At 35.6% G+C, this 22,304-nt stretch overlaps 1 protein-coding gene across 3 annotated transcripts in view; it reads right to left on the bottom strand.

Moving 5' to 3' along the window:
* tanc1b (tetratricopeptide repeat, ankyrin repeat and coiled-coil containing 1b) overlaps positions 1–22,304 on the bottom strand; it is a 164,159-nt gene that overhangs the window by 68,682 nt on the left and 73,173 nt on the right. For 2 of the 3 annotated variants that reach the window (XM_052565547.1, XM_052565545.1), the window contains exons 4-6: positions 19,569–19,661; positions 3,534–3,655; positions 1,645–1,813 (exon numbers count right to left, since the gene is read on the bottom strand). In XM_052565547.1, coding sequence (XP_052421507.1) covers positions 1,645–1,813; positions 3,534–3,655; positions 19,569–19,661 — 384 coding nt within the window. The remainder of the gene's footprint in view (positions 1–1,644; positions 1,814–3,533; positions 3,656–19,568; positions 19,662–22,304) is intronic. The other variant, XM_052565546.1, reaches the window with a different exon arrangement.

Raw genomic sequence — 22,304 nt, forward strand, 5'->3', positions numbered from 1 at the left:
GATGTTCAATATGGAGTCAGATGTGTGCAGCTCACTGTATACGTGTCTGTAAGTGCATCTAAACAGCTGTTCACACTGTTTGGCTTTTCCTTCTGCTGATTCTCCACAAACTTCAAAGTCACGAGAGCATCAATCACATCCTGAGCGGGTCACACAGGCCAAACACACTGCTCTACATCAACAAACCAGCAGACCTGCTCTTTCTCTCATCCCACAGACAACAGGCCTAACGCGTTCAACACCAGCAGAACCAATTCCTGTGTTCAAGAGAATGGATTTAACAAACAATTTACACATGCTTCTTCTGTGTACTACATCTAAAGGACAAAATAAACTCCTAGCAAGCTAGATGTCATTGCAAATGGGCTTTAATTCAGGGTTAGATGCCCCTTTCTAAATACAACTTTGTGGGAATAACGAATACTCTCTAATATTTTCTCAGAAACTAGGACTGCCAGCCCATAATGCTGCATAATTCAAAGAGAAATGTTGAAGATTGGAGCTCAAAAACGACTTTCTGAAGCGGCCAAGCTGCATCGACACCCCACGATTGGATCTACAGGCCATCATGAGCTCTCAATCTCCACTTCTAATGAGGCGATGAGACGCAAAACTGCTGAAAGTGTGGTACATTTCCAGTTATTGGGTGAGACAGAAATGCTCAGGTCACACGTTACCCCAAAATCTAAAATATAAACATATTTTCCACACAAATTCTTATTACCATAATGTGTAAAAATCTCATTCCCGTTCATTTAATATCACACTTTAATAAAATCGAAATCAGTCAGGACACTTTTTTAAATTATATTTTTTTATTAATAATATGTAGTAAAAACAAATACTACAATAATGCATGCTTACATTTCTACATCAAGAATTTTATAAATAAACTTAAAAGAAATACCTTATAACAAATGGAAATTAGATGATAAAAAAGGCTTTGTTGTATTTATGCAAATTATCATGTATTTATTTATTTGTCTATATATGTTGATATTAATATTTAAATATAAAACACTTCATTTTTATTATAATTTTTGTATTTATTTTTTTATATGATTTTTTCTTGATTACATAATTTCTGAACATTCATCGAAACTGTTTATATATATATATATATATATATATATATATATATATATATATATATATATATATATATATATAATTTTTTGAATAAAATTGTAGGTATATGTATAATGGAATTTTTTTAAAGACTAGATTATGCTGATTTTAATGGGAAAAAAATAATATTGTGTATAACCAGTGTTATTTTAGTATTACTGAAAGACTACTATAACTTTTATGAATATTTTGAAACTAGTTTTTATTTTTATACTTTCTATTTTTATTAGAATTTTAGTTACAGTGTTGTTACTTTTATTGTGTGTTCCATTGTAGTCTTTGTTTATGTCTACATACATTTTATTATTCTTTATTTCAGTTTTAGTTATTTTCTAATTAAACTGAATTCTAATGAGAAATTAAAAAAAAACGTTTTATTTCAGTCTGAAGCCTTTTTCTGGTTTCAGTTTCAGTTTTTGTGAACTGTAATAACCCGGGACAGTACTGAGATTCTTTGACTTTGTGCCAGTGAGGTTTTGTGGGTTGGATGTTGATCTGGAAGTGTGTGTTTCTCACCGATGATGCCGCTGTCTTTGCTCTCGAGGGTGGAGCTGGGGCTGGTGAGGGCTCCACAGGCCGGGTGGCTGCTGTTACTGTTTAAGGTGGAGCAGGGGCTGTCTGTACAAGGGGACGCCGTGCTGCTGGTCAGAGTGGAACACGGACTGATTCCCTGATTCACTGGACACTGCAGAGATAACAGAGAGACACGCTGATGTAAATGCAGTAATAATGCACACTCTTATCTGTGTTACAGGATATGGAGGGGTAAAAGAGAGAGAGAGAGAGAGAGAGAGAGAGAGAGAAGGGTTATAACTCCAATGTTAACAGCTAAATCAATCTCAGAGTCTGATGTTTCTCTTCAACCAAATAAAAGCAGCCAGCAGAAATAAACAACTGATGAGGTAAAAATCCCTGACATGCCACCAGAGCCTCATCCAAGAACCCTTCACATGACTCAATCCAGAACTGACTGGAGAAAACCCACCTATAATTATTATTAACCACCGATAAATTACTGACATGATGCACAAGGGTTTACAGTGCTTCTCTAAACCGCATTTCAGATTTTAAGGGTTTTTGGACACATGACAACAAAATGGCTTCCTGCATATTAATTATAATATTATTAAACATTAAAATGGATTTATTGTTTAGTAATTATAATTAAATATGAAGTATTATTTAAAGATTATTATAATTATGAATTAATAATTAAATATTAATATATAATGTGTTATTATTTTATTTGTATTACTATTATAATTATTAAATATTAAGTTAAAAAAATTCAGCTTTCAAATGTTGAAATGATATTGTCTTGACCATTTTTTTTTTTTTTTTTTTTTTTTTTAGCTTCTAAATGCTAATTATCTTTTCTTCTAATACAATCTCCAGATGATAAAAAAAAAGACAAAATCCAACTAGGCATTATTTACTCCACAAAAATGTCAAACAATTTTGTAAGATGACAACAAAATCTCTTCCTGGATGCTGATTAATATTTAAATTTTAATATTTAAATATAAAAACTATTTCAATCTTATGGTAATAATAATAATACATACATAAATATTTAATTTGAAAAATACTCCTCTTTTTAATATTATCATCATTTATGACTATTATTAGCTTTTAAATGTTATTTATTTTTTGACACCCATACACACGCGACATTTGACATCAACTTTTTTGACATTAAGACCCACTAACATCATCATAAACCATTTCGATTCAGACTTTAAAAACATGTTCATCCTAGAAGAGGTGCTTTCATTTCAATATATCTCAACATATTTTTGATTAACATAATAGATCCAGACTAAATGAAATGAGTGTTGAAAAGCCTGAAAGAGACAGACTGTTTACGTGCTTCTCTCAAGACCCAAAACACCATCAGCCCCTCTGAGTCACCGCAGGGACACGAGTCAGTCAAGGTCACAAAACCAATGAAAGTTCCTTTAAAACAAACTTCCAGACGGCAACCTCATGAAACAGATTAAAGACGCTCGTCCGAGAACAAGCGACGCAGATCATTAGCAACTCTCAAAGACACACATTGTTGCTTCCCTCTTCACCCAATTCCCACACGAGCCATTGTGATTTATTAAACAAAAGCATTGCACATGAAGGGCGTTCGTACCACAGCCTCAGCCTAATTATCTCATTCTCATCTCAACCCTGACAGAGCTGAACTATTTCTGGAGCAGACCTCCAGTTAGCAGGACTCAGGTTTCTGGTGGCCGGCTCTGCAGCGGTTCAGAGCGAAAGGGAATGACTTACTGTGGAGGCACACAGACACACTCCTCATCGCGTCTCACACTGACAGACGGCTTTAATCCAAGCGGTTTTCTTCCTGTCGTCTCACAGTCTCGTTCTCTCACTCTTGCAGCGGCTGTGGAAAATACCTTTTTTTCATTCTTGTCGTCCATAGGTATGCGTGAGGAGCCCGGGATGCCTTCGCCCAGCAAGAACCCCAAGCGTGTCATCAACTCCTGAGCGGCGGGGGAGGGGCCTGGACCGGCCGGCTCTGAGAGAGAGAGAGAGAGAGAGAGAGAGAGAGAGAGAGAGAGAGACATTACAGGATCTGCGCAGATAACACAACACTCATTCACTGCCATTCTCTGAAACAGGCACAAAACGGGAATCACACAGAAAGTCATGAGTCAGAACTCAGACGGACTCGGTTTACTCTCTTAATTCATGTTTCTGGTCTTACTGTAAATTCTGCATCTTATTCTACAGGGAAAAAAAAATAATTAATTTTAGTCTACCTCTGAAACAACTTTCCTTTACTGATGACATCACAAATGCCTCACATTTTTAACCCCTCCCCCTCTCCAATCTGATACACCATTTACGAATACGGTAACAACCAATCAATCCTTCATTAAAGTGTTTTAAATTTAAACCATCACTTCTGGCCAAAATACCAGTCCATAATCCAACGCTTCCTGGAGTAATAAAGTTCATCTCCTGTTGGCTCTCACATCAAAATACAGCTGCATATTTGTTTAGAGATGTTTTGGACTGTGAACGGTGCTTGATCTGTGCAGATTTCTCTCCTGATTTAGAAGAGATTCATTTTTCACTGGAGAAAGAAATATTATGGAAACAGGACTCGTATTTTGGTTAGAAGCAGCTGCTTGAAGTTAAAAACATCTTAAATGGTGAATTTGTTTCTTACAAAGACTCAGCTTTTCACTTCATAAGACATGAACCGATGGACTGGAGCGGTGTGGATTATTGTGATGCATTTATCAGCTGTTTGGACTCTCATTCTGACGGCACCCATTCACTGCAGAGCATCCATTGATGCAATGCTACATTTCTCCAAATCTGATGAAGAAACTAACTCAAAACATGCATCCTGAATACAGTACTATTTCAGCAAATTAAATTTTTTGGATGAACTATCCCTTTAACAGTGATAAACAATGATGGACAAAACAAAACTAAATATGAAAGATAAGAGTGAACGTCTCTAAAGACAGTTTATGAGCAAATAATGACTCAAATGTCAATCTGCACCTCCAACAACTCACTTAAGTAAAGACTTAGAAAAGAACACTGTGGTACAGAAAAAGATCAAATGCATGCATGAAGATAAAAAATAACAGCATGAAGCAGACGAGGGTGAGTAAACAGACTAAACTGTCACTGCCTGTGAACTATTTCTTCAGTCTGTATGGAGCAGGAAAGAATATGTGATGAGAATGAACAGATGAGAGGAGTTTGTTATTAATATCCATTTTCTCATTACTCTTTCATCTCTCATCTCAGTGCCACACATATTAATAACAAGCATTCCTGTAGATTCAGAGCGCTCGCACACAAATCTTTCATTCAGCACACAGGTCTGGAGCTAAAAGAGCCTCAAACAATGTGTGTGTATATTTAGAAAATTTGATTCCCAAATGTGTATGCCAATTCACATTCACAAACAAATGCTCATTTTGATTTATTTAAACTCACATCTGATTGGCTAAAGAGAATGTTTAAAAACACAAACTTGTAAATCTGTGCCTCACAGAAAAGTCTGCAAACATATGGTGACAATTCAACAATCAGAAATATTCAGAAATGTGGATACTTAGAAATGCATGAATTGTTTTTTCATTTGAAAATCTTATTTTGTGAAAGGAAATTTGGTTGTGCACTTGCAAACCTTATTTTGTTAATATGAATTAGATTATTAGGTTTGCAAATATATAACCGTTTGCTTGAGAGAGTAAATTAGCCTACGTTTTTGTGACTCTTTGCAAAAAACATAAATTTTGTTTTATCTCTGTATGAAAAGCCTGAACAGCGCAGAAGAAACTACACTCTATTGCATGTCTCCATCACTGGCGTTATTGATTTTACCCACAGATCCACAAACACCATCACACACAAGACACCAGCTACCCTTAACACGGCCCAGCTGAGCTATTTCAGGAAAACACCATGGCCTGAGATCCATTTCACAAAACACAAGCTATTTCAGTGCCTAGATGCCTTGAACAGAGAGACTGATTCACTTTGGTAAGAGAGCAGCACACGAAGATCTCTAAAACATGCTACTATTACAATTACATTTAGGGCCGTTACATAGTCAACGCGAGAAACGAGAGCAAGCAACGCGAGCGACGCACTCCCTTTCATAGTCTAAACAGTGAACGCAAGCGTCACGGGTGATGTGTGTATGCAATACACCACTCACGCAACAGGGGGTAGTAGAGTTGGGTGACATTAGTAGAGTCGGGTCGCGTGATATTCAGATCACAATGGCAACTGAAGAGGAGTGTATTCTGTTGCTGATTTTACATCGGCGGCAACAAAGGCAACGCAGAGATAGACTGTGGGAAGTTCGGATAATTTTTCCTCTTCGCCCGCCATTGTATTCAAACCTTCTTCTTCTGTAAACACAATATACTTGAATTGATGTACAATACTTGCAATGTCGCCCCCACTGACAACGCATAGTATTGCGTGCATCGGCATGTCGCGTATCAAAAACTTGGACGACACATTTGGCTACGCACCGACACATAATGGCGGCCGAAGCGTAACGATACATAGCCTCGGGGACGCGTATGCGTACAGATGCGTTGACTATGAAACGGCCCTTATAGTTATTAGTTTTTAGTTCTTCTCTGAAGAAGAGGATTTGAATCAAGGATTGAATTTGGAAAAATTTATAAATTGACAATTTTACTTTAACAGTAGTGAAAAGGGAGCAATTATAAAAATAATAGTTGTTCATATATAATATAGATGATATATATAATTAATATTTTTTTAAGTGCAATAAGACAAATACGAAAGAGATAAATTAAACTAACTTTTCAGTTTTTAGTTTTAATATGTATTACGTTCCACGTGGACTTGTTTCTCTTTGTTTTTGTGTGTGTGTGTTCATTACTTTCAGGTGGTGCTCATTGGTTGGTCGGCAGATGTGTCGTTATCCCACACGTCATAGAAGCTGGTGGACCAATCCGATGGCGCGCTGCCGGGTTTAAAAGGCCCATTCACAAGGAGCACGAGAGATTTTTTTCGCCAGCTCATGTGAATTGATTTGTTCCTTTGCTCCAAAGTCATGAACTGTTGTTAATGTTTGAGTTATGCCTAGTCTCTGTGATGTGAGTAATACTCCTTCGTGTTTGTTAATTCTGACGTTGCATTTGCTTGTGCGTGTAACATAATATGTTTAGCGCTTTTAATGTGTTGCTACTGAGTTTATTCTACTGATTGTGGAATGTACAGCGTGAACCTACGGTAGGCAGTTTGTTGGTATTGTTAGCTAGGCGGAGAGTGATCGCCACTGTTGTATTTACGTTTGTTAGTTAGAATAGTTTATCTAAGGCGGCGAATCCGCTGAAGATTTCGGGGTTTATTTCTACATTTTACTTTGCTAGTTAGTTTAGAGGTTGGGTAAACTAGCTATGGTATTTATGTTTTGATTGTTTAATTAATTTGGCGACACTCTTGTATTCTATTCTTTATTACTATGTTCACCTTTTACATTGTTTGTTTTGGTCCTGGTAACTGCATCCACTAAAGATTAAACGTCTTGTATTACTGAAGTCTGGTCTTTCTGGTTGTTTTTACTGCTCGCTTTCATAGCAACAGTAACTCACGCAAGTGTTGCGCAATCATCCCGTTTAACATCTTTGAACACGTAACAATATATTATAAAATGTGATGTTATTCCTGTGATGCAAAGCAGAATTTTCTTCATCACTACTCCAGTTTTCAGTCTCACATGTCATTTAGAAATCATTACAATTTATTTGACTCAAGAAACATGTCTGATTATTATCAATGTTGAAACCAATTTAGCTGCTTCATATTTTGTGTGGAAATGGTGATGCACTTTCTCAGGATTTTTTGATGAAGATTAAGTTTAATGAAAAGCATTCATTTGCATTTTTCAAATATATTAATTAAAATTGTTAATGCATTTATTAAATAGAAATAATTTTAAATTTCTTCACTCACTTTTTGTCACTTTCATGCATGATTAATTAAAAATTATATAAAAAAAAAAATCTTAAGTGGTCTAATTCTTTCCACAAAAATATTAAGCAGCATTGATAATAATCAGAAATGTTTCTTGAGCAGCTAATCAGCATATTAGAACGATTTCTGAAGGATTATGTGACACTGAAGACTGAAGGAGGAATGATGCTTGGTGAAAAGCGACATAAAAAAAAATCTTCCCGATCCTAAACTTTTTGAACTGTAGATAAAGTCAATGGAACCTTTCATTCATGTTACAAAAGATGCAAACAAAACCGATTTTACTCCGTAAGGTTTTTCAAATGGCTTATAAGCAATAGTAGTACTTGCCATAGTGCAGTTGGGTGATGTCGGACACCAGCGTCTGAAGAGCACAATTACTCCCACAGACGTCATCTTGACATTTAAAAACAACACACGAGCCAACATCCCTCTCAAACGTGTCTCCATGTCTCCTCACCGCCGTCTGCTTTCATTCATGCTTGAGTGCTGCAGGGACTCATTTACATGCTCCCAAAAACATTTCAGCACCGCTCTCGTCTTCCAGAGAAGAGCCCAACAAACGCTCGCTACTCGTTCATCCAGCCAAAACATCTGCTACTGTGAATGCCAGTGTCACAGCAACAAGCTGTTAACAGGTGCCCTTTCCACCCAACATCCCAGCAGACCGCCATGTTCAGAATTCAGAATTAATCTGAAATCATGAGCGTTTCTTCACTTGCTAGCTGTGAGCTCTGACACTGGTCCAGCTCCTGAGCTGATTTCTGCTGGGCAGTGTACATAAAATCCATATTGTTTCGTCCTATTGACTATAAACAATCACTATATTTTAGATTCTTTCCAAATATTTCACCTAAAGAGTCACTGTAGTTAAATATATTCAAAAGAATCAACGTAATAATAATAATATAGTACACACAATAGTTTTTCCAAAAGGTTTTCCACTCAATTAACATAAGAAAACTGGAGTGATAATGCAAATGAATCAATAACACAAGAGCTTTGAATCGATACACTGAAGTAAACAGACTAATGAACTGATTGATGGAAGTAAATCGAACTCTTCAAAGGGGTCATACAATGCTTTTTAAAGATCTTTATTTGGTGTATTTGTTGTAACAGAATATGCTCTAATGTTTAAAAAACACATTATTTTTCAAATACTGTACATTATTGGTAGGTCCTCTATGCCCCGCCTCTCTCAAACGAATCTTTTTCTACAAAGTACCTCTTTCTGACAAGCTCAGTCTGCTCTGATTGGCCAACTGACCCAGTGCATTGTGATTGGCCAAATACCACAAGCAAGCACTCATTGGAAGTGTAACGCCCCTTTCCATAATCGTGAGCTTCATCTTTCAAAATAAATGTAAAGACAGTTAATACACAGGCTTGAAAATAAAAGACATGGAAGCAGTTTCTCATCTCTAAAGTGAGCAGAGAGAGTAATAAAGCTCTTTAAACACATCAAACAGTATCATAACCGATCAACAAAGTCTGGCCCACAATCTTTGGTTTTACATGCCATTTAGAGAAAGGTTTATCTAAAAGAGATAAAAATAATAATAATAACAATAATATATATATATATATATATATATATATATATATATAGAGAGAGAGAGAGAGAGAGAGAGAGAGAGAGAGCGAGAGAGAGAGAGAGAGCGAGAGAGAGAGAGAGAGAGAGCGAGAGAGAGAGAGAGAGAGAGCGAGAGAGAGAGAGAGAGAGAGAGAGAGAGAGCGAGAGAGATATGGTGTAGGATTTGGTTTGAAGACATATTCATTCAGAAATCCTCAGTTAATTTTAAAAACAATTACAAAGAAATGGCAAGTAACAAACTGAATAAAACACAACTATGAATTAGAAAGACTGAAAAAGTATTATATTGCAAAAGTGCTCCAAAAAAAATAATATATATATTTAACCATTTAGTAATTATATTATTAAAATATTAAATAATAATATATTTACAAATATTATTAATTATTTGTTATATATATGTTTATTTTTTTATATGCGTGTCTGCGACTTTCACCTAATCAAAAAATCTGAATTATTACACAGACACACACACACAATAATATAAAAGCACAGGGATAAAAATGGACTTTTACTCTCTGAAGATGCAAATTAATTCCGGCATTTAACTGGATCTTGTGATTTTCCCAAGTGCTGTCTAGTTTTGTATGTATTATGCAGACGGTCTATGAATGGACTGTGGGTGGGCCGGGACGAGCCGTCTGAGACCGAGACACAGACTACACATCACTACACCATTTTCTAAACTATTGAAACTCATACACCATCTTTACTTTGAAGAGTGTGAAACACCTTTACTGCAGCGCTGCAGAAACACATTCAGGATATACGTATGAAAGGAAAATCATCATTTCCTCATGTCGTTAAAAAGCACATTTCTTCTCAAAAGGGACACAAAAGAAGCTTTTCTATAAAATAAAAGTTAATGAAGATGTTGTCAAGCTACAAAACAGCAATAAAGGTTTAATAAAAGCAGTCCGTATGAAACCTAATCAGGTTTAGAACAACAAAAGCTTGAGTGAATGATAAGAGGCAAATCTAATTTTTAGGAGAACTATTCCTTTTAATACTCCCTGTTAGCTTCTGGGGACCCGATGTAAAACTCTAGCTTTCATCTGACAGACGTTTATATACACAAACACCTTCATAAAACAGGACTATTGCTTAACATTAACAAGTCAGAGCATCCCATAAAACTGAGCACATAATAGTCATGAACAAACCCAACATGTTTAATCTACAGCAGGCCCCTGGAGCGTTTCGGGACAGGGCTAAAAATAGTATATTGTGCGGCAGAGAAAGCAGGTACCAGTCGTGGCCTCGGGGAATGTGACACGGCGATGACATCATGCATGTCCATCAGGGACAACACGGACCAAATTTACCCCCATCAGACTTCTAGATGTACTATAGGGAGGACGTGTGGAGGACATCGTCAGCGTCTTCTCATATGTGGACATATAAAGAAACAAATGCTACTCTAACACACACTGCTCTCTTTCAAACACAGTATCCATTCTCATAAATCACTTGCATAAACTGTGCGTGACTTGATCTGAGTTTTGCAGATCAGATATTAGCGTTTGAAATTAAATCCACACAGTGTGTCTCCAGGAAAAAAAACACACAATCTAACTAGGAGGAGGTTCGGATAACATTTAAAAGATGTGGTGCTGCTCAACAGAAGGTCATTTTATCGTTCATCGTTTGTTTTCATCACGGGTGTCATGAGTGTGTGACAGATGTGGCATTTATAAGCTGCAATAGATGTGTCATGAAAAATAATAAGTAGGAGTGTGCGATGTGACGATTTTTGATCGTGGACTATTATAATGTCTCCACGATCTGCTTTTGAAAAAATATCGTAGTATTGTGCTACAGCGCACCTCCGTCTCAAAAACTGTACAATGTGACAAATTCACATCAAAATGTTAACTCAGCAGATGAGTTACTCTCACAGGACACTGAACTTATTCATAATCATAAAAGTACATTATTTACATGTGCTTTAAAGCCTTGCTGGTTAAAGATTTTATTTGTTTTCTGTACTGAAGCAAGCTTTTCCTGAGCGGGCCTCCTGTCCAAACTGAGCAACTGACGGAGAAGGGCTTTGGTTATGAACAAGAAGCTGATGGTCGCTCTAGTTGAGCTCCATGATCATATATGTCATATATGACTCTGGAGCACAAAAGCAGTCTCAAGTCTCTGGGGTATATTCGTAGCAATAGCCAAAAAAACATTTTATGGGTCAAAATTTAAAATTTTTCTTTTATGCCAAAAATCACTGGGATATGAAGTAAAGATCATGTTCCATGAAGATATTTTGTCAATTTCCTACCGCAAATATATCAAAACTTTACATACATCAATGCTTTTTTATTCGACTTTCAGATGATGTATAAATCTAAATGAAACAAAAAATTGACACTTAAGACTGGTTTTGTGGAGATAGAATGCTGGGCTTTATGCTGGTGTGGCCAGATGCATTCCTCTCCTCAGTGAAGACACATGAAAACACACCTGGAATTTGCAAGAAAAGCACCTAAAGGACCCTCAGACTGTGAGAAACAATATTCTGTGGTCTGATGAACCTCAATTCCATGCATCATGTTTGAAGGAGACAGGCTCTGCTCATCACCTGCAGAGCAGCATCCCAGAAGTAAAGTGTGCTGGTAGCTGTTTTTCAGCGGCAGGGACCGAGGGACTCGTCAGAGTAGAAGAAAAGCTCAATGCACCATACATAGAGATAGCCTTAAAGAAAACCCAGTCCAGAGCAGTCATAACCTCGACCCCAAGCTTATAAACAACTCTGTGAAAGTCCTTGAGTGGCCGAACCAGAGCCTGAGCTTTAACCCAATCACATATTTCTGGAGAGACCTGAACATGTGCATCTGAGCCTGAGAGGTGAAGAGATGAAGAGAAGAATGGCAGATAACTGACAGATGCTGATGAGCAAAGTTTGTAGCGTCATGCCCAAAAAAACTTGAGGCTGTAAAAGTGTTCCAGCTAAGAACTGAGTTAAGGGTTTGAATAGTTATGTGAAAAAAAAAAGTTAAAGCAGTTTAACATAAGGCTGTAACATAAAACGTGAAAAAAAAATAAGGCACTGTAAATATATATATATATATATATATATATATGACCATTTATTGACTAACTGAAAAATGTTGTGTTTACTTTTCGCTCTTACATAATACACACTATTTTCCATTTTAATACTGTAAAGCTGCTTACACTAGGGTTGGGCGATGTCTACAAAACTGGCATCAGATGATGTCTACAGTGAAACATTGTGATGGATGATGACATCAGGGGGAAAGGGGAGATTAGGGGGTGTGCCCGAAGCTCGAATCCGTATTCAGAAAGGCAAAGAAGACAAATAACAATTGCTAACAGTTGTCTGTTACATTACAGTAGCAAAGTGTTCCTGTTGCGATTAATTGCTCATGCTTTTATCACTGTATACGGTATTAGCACGGTATTGCAATCATAATACAGTATAACAGGTTTAATAACTTTTTAATAACAATAATAACTGAACATTTAAATACAATAAAGCAATGCAGAAAAATAAAATTAAAAGTTTTACACAGATTAATGAACTATAAAGACCCATAGGTATAACTTTAAAATCTCATTAGTTAACCATTCACCTTTACAATGAGCAACAGCTTCATTTGCTACAAAAGTTATAAATCTTTGTAAAAAAAAAACAAAAAACAACAACTCTTAGTTCATGTTAACTCATTAAATGACACAGTTGCAACTTTCGATTTTAACATGTTATTAAATATTAAAATGAAAAAAAAAGATTGAAATGAAAAAAAAAGTTTGAAAATAAATAGCCAATTTAGTCTAAATATTTAAGTATTTGGCGCTGTCATGAACACCATAACAAATCCACAAATCTGAATGACTATTTGGGAAAAGTATTCTTAAATGCATTCAAATTCTGAACAATTTGTAATATATAATTATTCACGGTATTTAGAAGTGCCCACGATAACAATATCGTGCATATTAATTACCGTGATATATCGCATTACCGAATACAGGTACATGTCTACTAACCACATAAACCGAGTAAGGAGAGATGAGGATGATAGCGCATGACTTGCAAAATGTGTAGTAAGTACTGCTGCTCCGTAGTATAAACAGAGTACGTGTGATTGTGAATCTCGAAAGTGAAGGTTTCAATGCCAGGCATAATAGCAGCTCAACATCGTTATGTCGTATCAGTCATCGGCGATCGATGATGGTATCCCTATTTGACCCAATCTGCATTGTATAAGGCGCAATATAAATGTCATGAAGACTCATATGAACTAATATGCATATTGAGAAAATTATATTTCTCTGTTATATTTCACCTCAACAACTCTCTCTCTCTCTCTCTCTCTCTCTCTCTCTATAGGATGAATGTGTCACACAAATGTGCACCCATACAGTAAATGTCTTACATGATGTGGTGGTTAATTCAGCACCAAGCGTCCACTCACTTTCATTCATACAATTCTCCTAACTGACCGTTTTAAGAAGGCAGTTCACATTTCCAGCAGCATTCATGAATTGGTCCCTACAGGCCTCAACTTCCAGCATGATCTCCATCACAGTCAATCAAGTCCAATCAGCAACATTCTCTGCTTAATTAATGAGCTGTGTGAGCTAAGTGGTGGGTGGCAGGTATTACTAGGAATTAATTACAACACGGCTCTGCTTGTAGAAATGTTCAAAACGGTTTACTTTTCTGTGTAAATGTCCTCTCTTTGAGTAAGAGCCAAATATCGATAACCAATGTATCTTAAATGCTCTTGCTTTAGGACATCAGGTGGAGGAATTCAACGAAATGTCCTATTAATATTAACGTCTCACAGCTCTGGCCTAGCAACATGCAAATTTAACGTCACAGACTGAAGACTAGACTGTTTCTTTAACGTTGATATTTTCATGCATTTGGCATAAAATAAGGCTATTTTTGCTGCTATATTAACTATACGCTATAACAGTGTCGTTATATTTATTTAGCATTGATTTTTCTGCTGTCTGTGACCAGTTAGAACAGGCTTGAACCCATTTCTGGGTATCGACTAACCAGTTGAGAATTAACGAACAAGAGAACTAAAGCAGTAGAAGTTTGTAATTCTGTCTAAGGCTGCTCATTATGAAAATCCTCACGTTTATGACACATTTCAGCATTGAAATGGTTTGAAACGCAGCCCTGAAACACAGAGAGCTTCACAACCGTCTGATGTTCTTACAGAAATATGACATCATCTAAGGGCCAGTGTCAGATTTTAGCAGGACTTTTCAAGAAAATGAACAGAGTCTACCTGCGCCACAGGAGTTTCAGGGATAAAATTTGTTCTGAAGCAAAGGTCTCGAGAGGCAGTCACAACTTTGCAAACAATATTTATGTCCTTCATTTGATTTTTTTTTTTGATGGCGTACCTCTCAAAGTGAATTCTCCTCTCAGAATATCTTCAGACGCAAGAGCAGACCACACAAGAGACTCAATTACGGAGATGCAATTACGTTTTTGCACAGATATAAAGAAGTCAAAGAAACCCAAACTTTCTTTTGGAAAGCTGTGACATCTGCTCTACTTCCTGTCTGGAGATGCAGGTCAAGGAGAGCTGTGAGTGTTTGTGTATGACTGAACACACACAACAGTGAATGAATACAGTTCATCATTCAAAAACAAGAAGATTAGAAGATACTAGAATATTATAAAGAGAGAGAAAAACCAAAGACAGAGAGCTGCTCATCTTCAATAATGTGCACTGCTAGTCATCAATAATGAAAACCAGCAAAATTATTTCAGTGTCACAGGAAAAATACAAATAAATAAGGCATAGAAAAGCATTTATGCATGGTAAATATTCTCCAGTTAGCCACTGGATATACATAAAATGACTCCGAAATAACTGGGCTGTTTAAATAATGTCACAACTGAAAGGCAAGAACCAAAACAACACCCTCACCCTCATGAGAGATTTACAGACCATTAAAGCCCAACAGAACGATACGCAGGCAGCACGAGTGTGTGTGAGATCTGCTGGAGTGTTTACAGAGACCCACGACACGAAATGTGTGTGTCTCATTAAGAGCTGAACACACGCACACACACACACACACACACACACACACACACACACAGTGCGAGAGCTTTAATGAACACATGATGAATGCAGACCTCTCCACTTTACAGCGCTGCTCAGGAGGAAGTTCACAATGAACAGCTTCAGCGGGAAACGCTCAAAAAGAGGCTTCCAAGGCCTGCTGAATCAGTTCTTTTGCTATTTTCTGGTCCTAGGTGGGATCAGAGTTAGAGTTTTGCTTGTGGTCTTGGTCTTAGGACTGGATCTGGCGTGTGAACACGAGCACTTCTAGCTGGACAAGCCAATCAATGATTGCAACCGAGTGCAAATCAATATTGCAGCCAGTGTTTGCTTTCAAATAGTTCAGAGATTAACAATATAAAAATTCTGCCCAATACTAAGAAGTCAATAAATAAATAATATCTAATATCGAACAACCCAATGTAGGCTGATTCCAATAAACAGTTCTTTCAGTTCTTGCTCTTGGCAGCAGTTTTCTGCCTCAGTTTTGGAGCGCTCTGACTTCAGGTGATGAGGAAACAAGTGCATGTTAATAAATAAACGCCTACCACACTTTCAGTCAAAAAGCTAAAAGTCTGGCAGCAGGACAGAGTAATTAACCATCACTATGAAGCACACACACACTGGGGCTAATTATGCATTATTAGTGAAGCATGCTGACTAATTCCACATGGCACTGTTTGCTTTCTTCCTTCAGCTACACTTTCACTGAATGTTTGGGAGATGAGGCGTGAGAACAGGTCTTTACAGACAGAGCCGTCACATTCCCAGGAAGGTAGGGAAGACTTGGGAATGCCGAGAGCTGTTTGGTGTCCTACTGGTCTCTGCAGTCGTATCCGCTTATGAAGCCGGAGATACAGAGACCTGCAGGCCGTCGATCCACCGCAGACGTTATGCTGCCTTCATAGTGCTCCTGGGAAATGCTTACTTACAAGATCGGAAACGAGAATTATGAGTGCAAGAGTTATAAAACATTTTATGAACTGAAAATAATTGGAGTAAAACTAAACCTAAATACTAGTACTAATAATATAACAGTCAAATAAATTATCCTGTGCATGTGTTAAAACACTCCCCTCCTGAAGATGGCGATGGGGAGTTAAAATGCTAATTCACTGGGTTTATTAATTGTTTCCTCTTTGGGATACAGTTTTAAAAGATTTTAAAGTCTGTGTAAACGCAATTAAAGTGTAAATAAAGATTTTTTTCACAAGGTTTTGTTTATTTAGATGTAAATTACTTTCAATGCCAACTACTCAACTGCTGTTTAAAATTTTAATTACTACAACTGAAATATTATCTATAAAATCTATGAAATCTATGAAATTGAATTATCTATATTTATTAAAACTAAAATAAAAAAAAACATGAAAAAGGGAATCCTTGAATAAAATTACTAAAGCTAAAATCTAAAACAAAATCCGTGCAAAATGCTCATGAACTAATTGCTTAAAATATGAAATAAAAAAATATAAATGTTTAAAAAAAATATTTAACACTTTTAGCTATTAAAATAGATAAAACTATAAAATATAATATAAAGATATAAATATAAAATAATATATATAAAAAATTCTATATATATATATGTCAATGAACTAATTATCTTCATGAACTGATTAATTATAATTGATAAGATAAAAAAACTATAAAATACAATTATTAAATAGTTTTTTTTTTTTTATAATAAATATAAAATGTCAATGATTCTGACATATCCATAAAATACCCCAAACTGTCATAAATTAATTGCTAAATTCAATTTCAACCAAAAATAAAAATCCCACTTGTTCAGAATTTATATGCATTTTCCGTAAATATCAATGATCTTCCACCAGGCTTTTTTAATCAACACACACTTAACAAGGACAGTCATGGCTGATGTATATGATCATTTCAACCTGACTGGAAGGAGATGTTAAACTGGAGCCGGTGGGAATGTGTAGAGATGCTATATATAAACTCTCCCAGGGTTAAAATAACATATGACAGACCTCCATGTAAACAGTGTTGACCTGTATATGTGTGTGTGGAGGTAGATGAGCTAACTGGGTGGTGTCACTGAGATATCACAGATATGCAGTAAATAAACCAGTTAAAAACCAGGCCAGATTATACTGCTCCTACTACAACATCCTGAACTATTCACACAAATCTCAAGAATTTCACTTACAATTACTAACACAAAGAGCACGTTCAGAATTCACATCAACTATTTCCCAAAGAACAAAATGATACAGTATGCAAAATGAGCTTGATTTCCAGTGTGCATTGCAAATTATATTAAGCGCAGTTCTCTTTTTTTGACACGCGACTTAGAAAAACCAAAACTGAGTAATTAACTTGCTAAATAAAACCCAAATGTGTTGTGATGCACTAAAAATATTTTTTATCGAAACACAGAAACCGAATTTAAAGTTTATTTTCATCGAAAAAGAAAAATAATATTTATTTAATAATCAATTACTTAATCGAATTTATTTAATCATTAGCAATCAAATAAATTGCATAGAAACACTATAAATTGCACATATTTAGAAAGAATAATTAGAACAAATATATATATATATATATATATATATATTTAGAGATCAGTGTGGCCAATATATACCTATAATTACTAAAGCTTATATAAACTTTAATTTTAATTATAGAAAAAAAATTCACTTTACCCAATATTCCTCAAACTTTGATAAAAAAAATATATTTAGATTTTTACAAATATAATTAATTATTAATTGTTCATCAATGCATTTAATGATAGCAAATGTAATTCAAAAACAATGCTAAAATGCATTCAAAATTCCATAAAATATATATTATAATATTTAGATTATTTAATAATATTATATTAATGATGCTGTTATTGATTAAAATGATAAACCGGAGAAGTGCTAGTTAAAAATCACTCTCCAAAACCCATTTCAGCCAAAACAGAAACTGTGTAAAACTTGTCCGTGCATCACTGGTTGTGAGACATCAGTATGAATCTACAGCACCACAGAAAGCTAACTTCTCAGTTCGTAAGCATCAGCTGTCTCTCCTGCCGTGTCACCCGTCTCTGACGTCATGTGAGTGAGCAGAGCGATACAGAGTGGGCCACAGACAGCTGGCATTCGACTGGCGCCATCCTGCTGCACACAGCTGTTTGGAAAGCTCTGATGTCTCACGCACTGCTGTGACCAGCACAATCCAGTGTCCAGTGATACGGAGCTAAAGATACACACACACACACACACACACAACCCTACAGCAGCCCAGCACAGAAACTACACACACCATTTCTGTTACATACAGTGAGTTTATAATGTCATAATTCAAAATGCATATGCTGCTTTGCTTACATGCATAATTTAACACAAAAACAGATACAACCATGGAAAACATCTTGAGTAAATAAATAAATGGGTTCCCATGTTTTCGACAAATTAATTTCCATAACTGTCCTGGAGCTGTGTTTTTACAGCATAAGGATTTCGCTAGATATTTAGACATAAGGGTGGCCAATATTACACTCGTATATGAAAAATACAATGTGAATATACCAACTGTAATGCGAAACATACTAAATACAATTAAAGAGTCTTTCTGTCCAATACTCATTCAAAACTCAAATTAGCTTAGATATTTTTTATTTATATTTAATGATAATAATAATAATAATGATAATAATGGATTTTTACCAATTTTACTTATGTAATGTGGCATTTAACAGTAAAAAAAATGTTCTTTTTTTTATATAAAAAAATAATATTAAATATCCCTATGGCCAATATTATGTTCGCATAAATGTATAATTTAGTTTAATGATTGCAAAAAATACATATATTTTATAAATATATAATTGAAGTTTGAGTTAATCTTGGGTAAAATGATATATATATATATCCTTTTACCCAAGATTAACTCAAACTTCAATTGAACATTTTATTATAATATTTAGAGTATTTTAATAAGTATTATTATTGTTATTTTACAATTGAATGGCAATTTGTACATTTAACCCAATAGTCAAATAAATAAAAATATAATATTTAGATTATTTTATATGCATAATTGTATGGTAATATTAGATCGGAGCATAATATGTATATTTACTACAGAAATTAGTGTTTAATTCTTCATTGACTCATGACTATTTCCCAGTCATCTGTGACTGTGGGAAACCTGACGTCCTCAGCAATCTTCTACTCTAACCAATGAAAACAAACCGCAAAACTTGATCCTGACATCAAGCCCAAACACACACGTCTCTGAAGTAAATAACAGCACGTGTCGTCACTCACCAGTCGTACCATCAGGAAGCTTACTCAGCGACGACGTGATCGCATTTCCAGGAACACGAGGACTCTCCACATACTTGGGCTTTCGAACAGGTCCTTCAGAACAGAAAGAGAAACAAAGAGACGTGTATTATCAGTCTTATGTGAGGGTAAAGAGCGGTGAACTCAGGCTGCCTACGCCAGCTGCAGCAGCAATCTCCACAGCTCTGGGAATGTAAACCACAGCAGGAAACCAGCGCTATTTAACTCTTAGGAGATGGGTGTGAGATCTCTGTGTGATAACATGTGTGTTTCTCTCGCCAAATCTGGTTCTCTTGTGCATGCATAAATGAAAAAAAAAAAAAACACTGTGCTTCCTCTACAAGGGTCTCAGACTCTATTTAAAGACATGAAATGGCATTCCCAAACAATTTGACTTATATAATATGAAACAGAGTAATACATGTGCATTTGGACTTTAGACGATTTTATAGATTAATAATTGACTGAATCATGAAGTTACATACCAGAATGGAGTCAGCTGATTAGAGAGGAAGGTTGGAAAAATAAACTACTGTTCAAAGGCTGCTATTATTTGATAAAAACTACAATAAAAATTGTGAAATATCATTAAATTAAAGTTTTTTTATGCGAATATATTGTAAGATGTAATTTATTGCCGTGATCAAAGCTGCATTTTCAGCATCATTCAGTGATCATTCTAATATTGCTTTAAAGAAACTGATACACTCCTTTCATGAGTTTTTGATTCATAGAAAGCAGGGGTTAAAACAAAAAAAATCAATAAAATCCTGAGAACTTTTTTCTTGGGGTTAGGGTGAGGGGTGGACACGGTTATTTTGCAAACAAAAACCGAAAATGATTTTTCTTGAAACTACACTCAGACTACAGATTAAGAAAGGATATTTGAAACAGCAATAACAAGAAAAGGTTACTCACTACAATATGGTGCAAACACATGTAACATTTAAGATGCTTTTGATATCAAGTTTTAGCTTGTTAGCTTTGTCCTTGACAGGTAAATTAAATACTAGGAAATTAAAATAAAATAGGAAATATACAAAGACAATTTACTATAGAAAACTAAAGTTCAGTTCAATTAACAACAACATTCAAATGGTCCAAGAACTGGTAACTTAATAAAATTTTGCACTACTTTTTTGGTATTTGGTATTTTTTTCTATTATCTTTTAAATCCTAATAAATAAACTAATAAAACAAAATGGTACAAATAAAGTGCAGCACATGCAAATAATTCAATGAGTGTGGCAACTTTAACATTTGAAATGATACTTTGGTAAAGTTATCGCTTTCCTTATTCAAACTGATTTTTTATCATGAATATATGATTTGACCTGAAGAATGAAAGTTATATAATACACTTGGAAAATTATGAGTTTATCACACTCATATCTTAGACAAGGTGAGGAGAATTGTATGAGGTAAGTCAATATATTTTAATAATCATTTTCTGAGACCACATGCACAGATAAAAGAAGCACAATACAAACAGAAACGCATATTAAGAAAGTAAACTGGGTTAACAGCTGCCGCTAATAATTACAGCAACACTAATGTAATGTACTGTCCAAAACACTGCGTAAGAAAACCTCCTCAGGTTTTAGATAAAAGGCATCTAACACCCAAAAGGTCGTGCCATCCTGAAATTCCTCTTGGTTGAGCGGATAAAAGAAAGCGCCCCTCAAATCCTGCTCGACCCCAATAAAGCTTGTAGGTTTAAGTACGTTCCTCTGTTTATCGTGGAAAAACCCTGGTGAGATCAAAGACCCCGGCGGTCCGTGTAAGATCTGACCAAATAAAGTCATGGAGTAAAGAGCAGCCGCAGGCGACGGGAGCCCTTAAATCTAGCAGAGACATCCATCAGGCTTCATCTCCGCTCTGCACCTGCATTACTTTGACCTCCAGGAAGCAAACACAGCGCTCACAGATGACAAATGAAATGGCGATGTGCGTAAAGACAGACATAAATCAGAGATAGATGTCTTCAACTCATGAAGTGATTCAAGTGAAGGTATTAAAGTCAACATCAAATCATAACTGACACTATTTACTTTCTGCATGCACACACTTACTGTTCATACTATGAAGATTGATGCAGTGAATAATCTTTTATCTAAATGCAATTACCTCATCATAAAATTTATTAATTATTAATTTATAATACATGCATAAAACCCAAAAGTGACTGAAGTTACCTAACACATTTTGGGGGTGTATTAGTGTAAAAAAACAAATTATCCTACTTTTACACATTAAAGTAAAGTAAACTACATAATTAACATAATATTAAGGGAAATGTTAGGGGAAACTGTGCTTCCTGTGTAGCCTTTAAAGCATCTCTACTGACACACATACAGAGATTAATGTGTGAGTGTGTCCAGATCTCGACAAACACACACACACACACACACTCTTCCGCTTGCATAGGTATGTACACTGCCATCTATGGACACCTGCAGTGAAATGCAATCAAATGTTGAAAGGACGCACAACACAAGTTAATTTTTGTACTAGTACTGTAATATGTGACCCTGGAGCACAAAACCAGTCTTATGTCGCTGGGGTATATTTTTAGCAATGCAACCATGAACTGGAAGTATCAGCTATGATCAGCTGTTTAGCTGAGCTTTCGATGTTGTCATGGAAAGGTCAGTTGTTTTGATCACATGACCTGCGTTCGCTTGCAGCATTCTGAAATGTTGAGATGTTTTTTTTTGT

This window comes from Carassius gibelio, chromosome B9, assembly GCF_023724105.1.
Source record: "Carassius gibelio isolate Cgi1373 ecotype wild population from Czech Republic chromosome B9, carGib1.2-hapl.c, whole genome shotgun sequence".
Lineage (NCBI taxonomy): Eukaryota > Metazoa > Chordata > Actinopteri > Cypriniformes > Cyprinidae > Carassius > Carassius gibelio.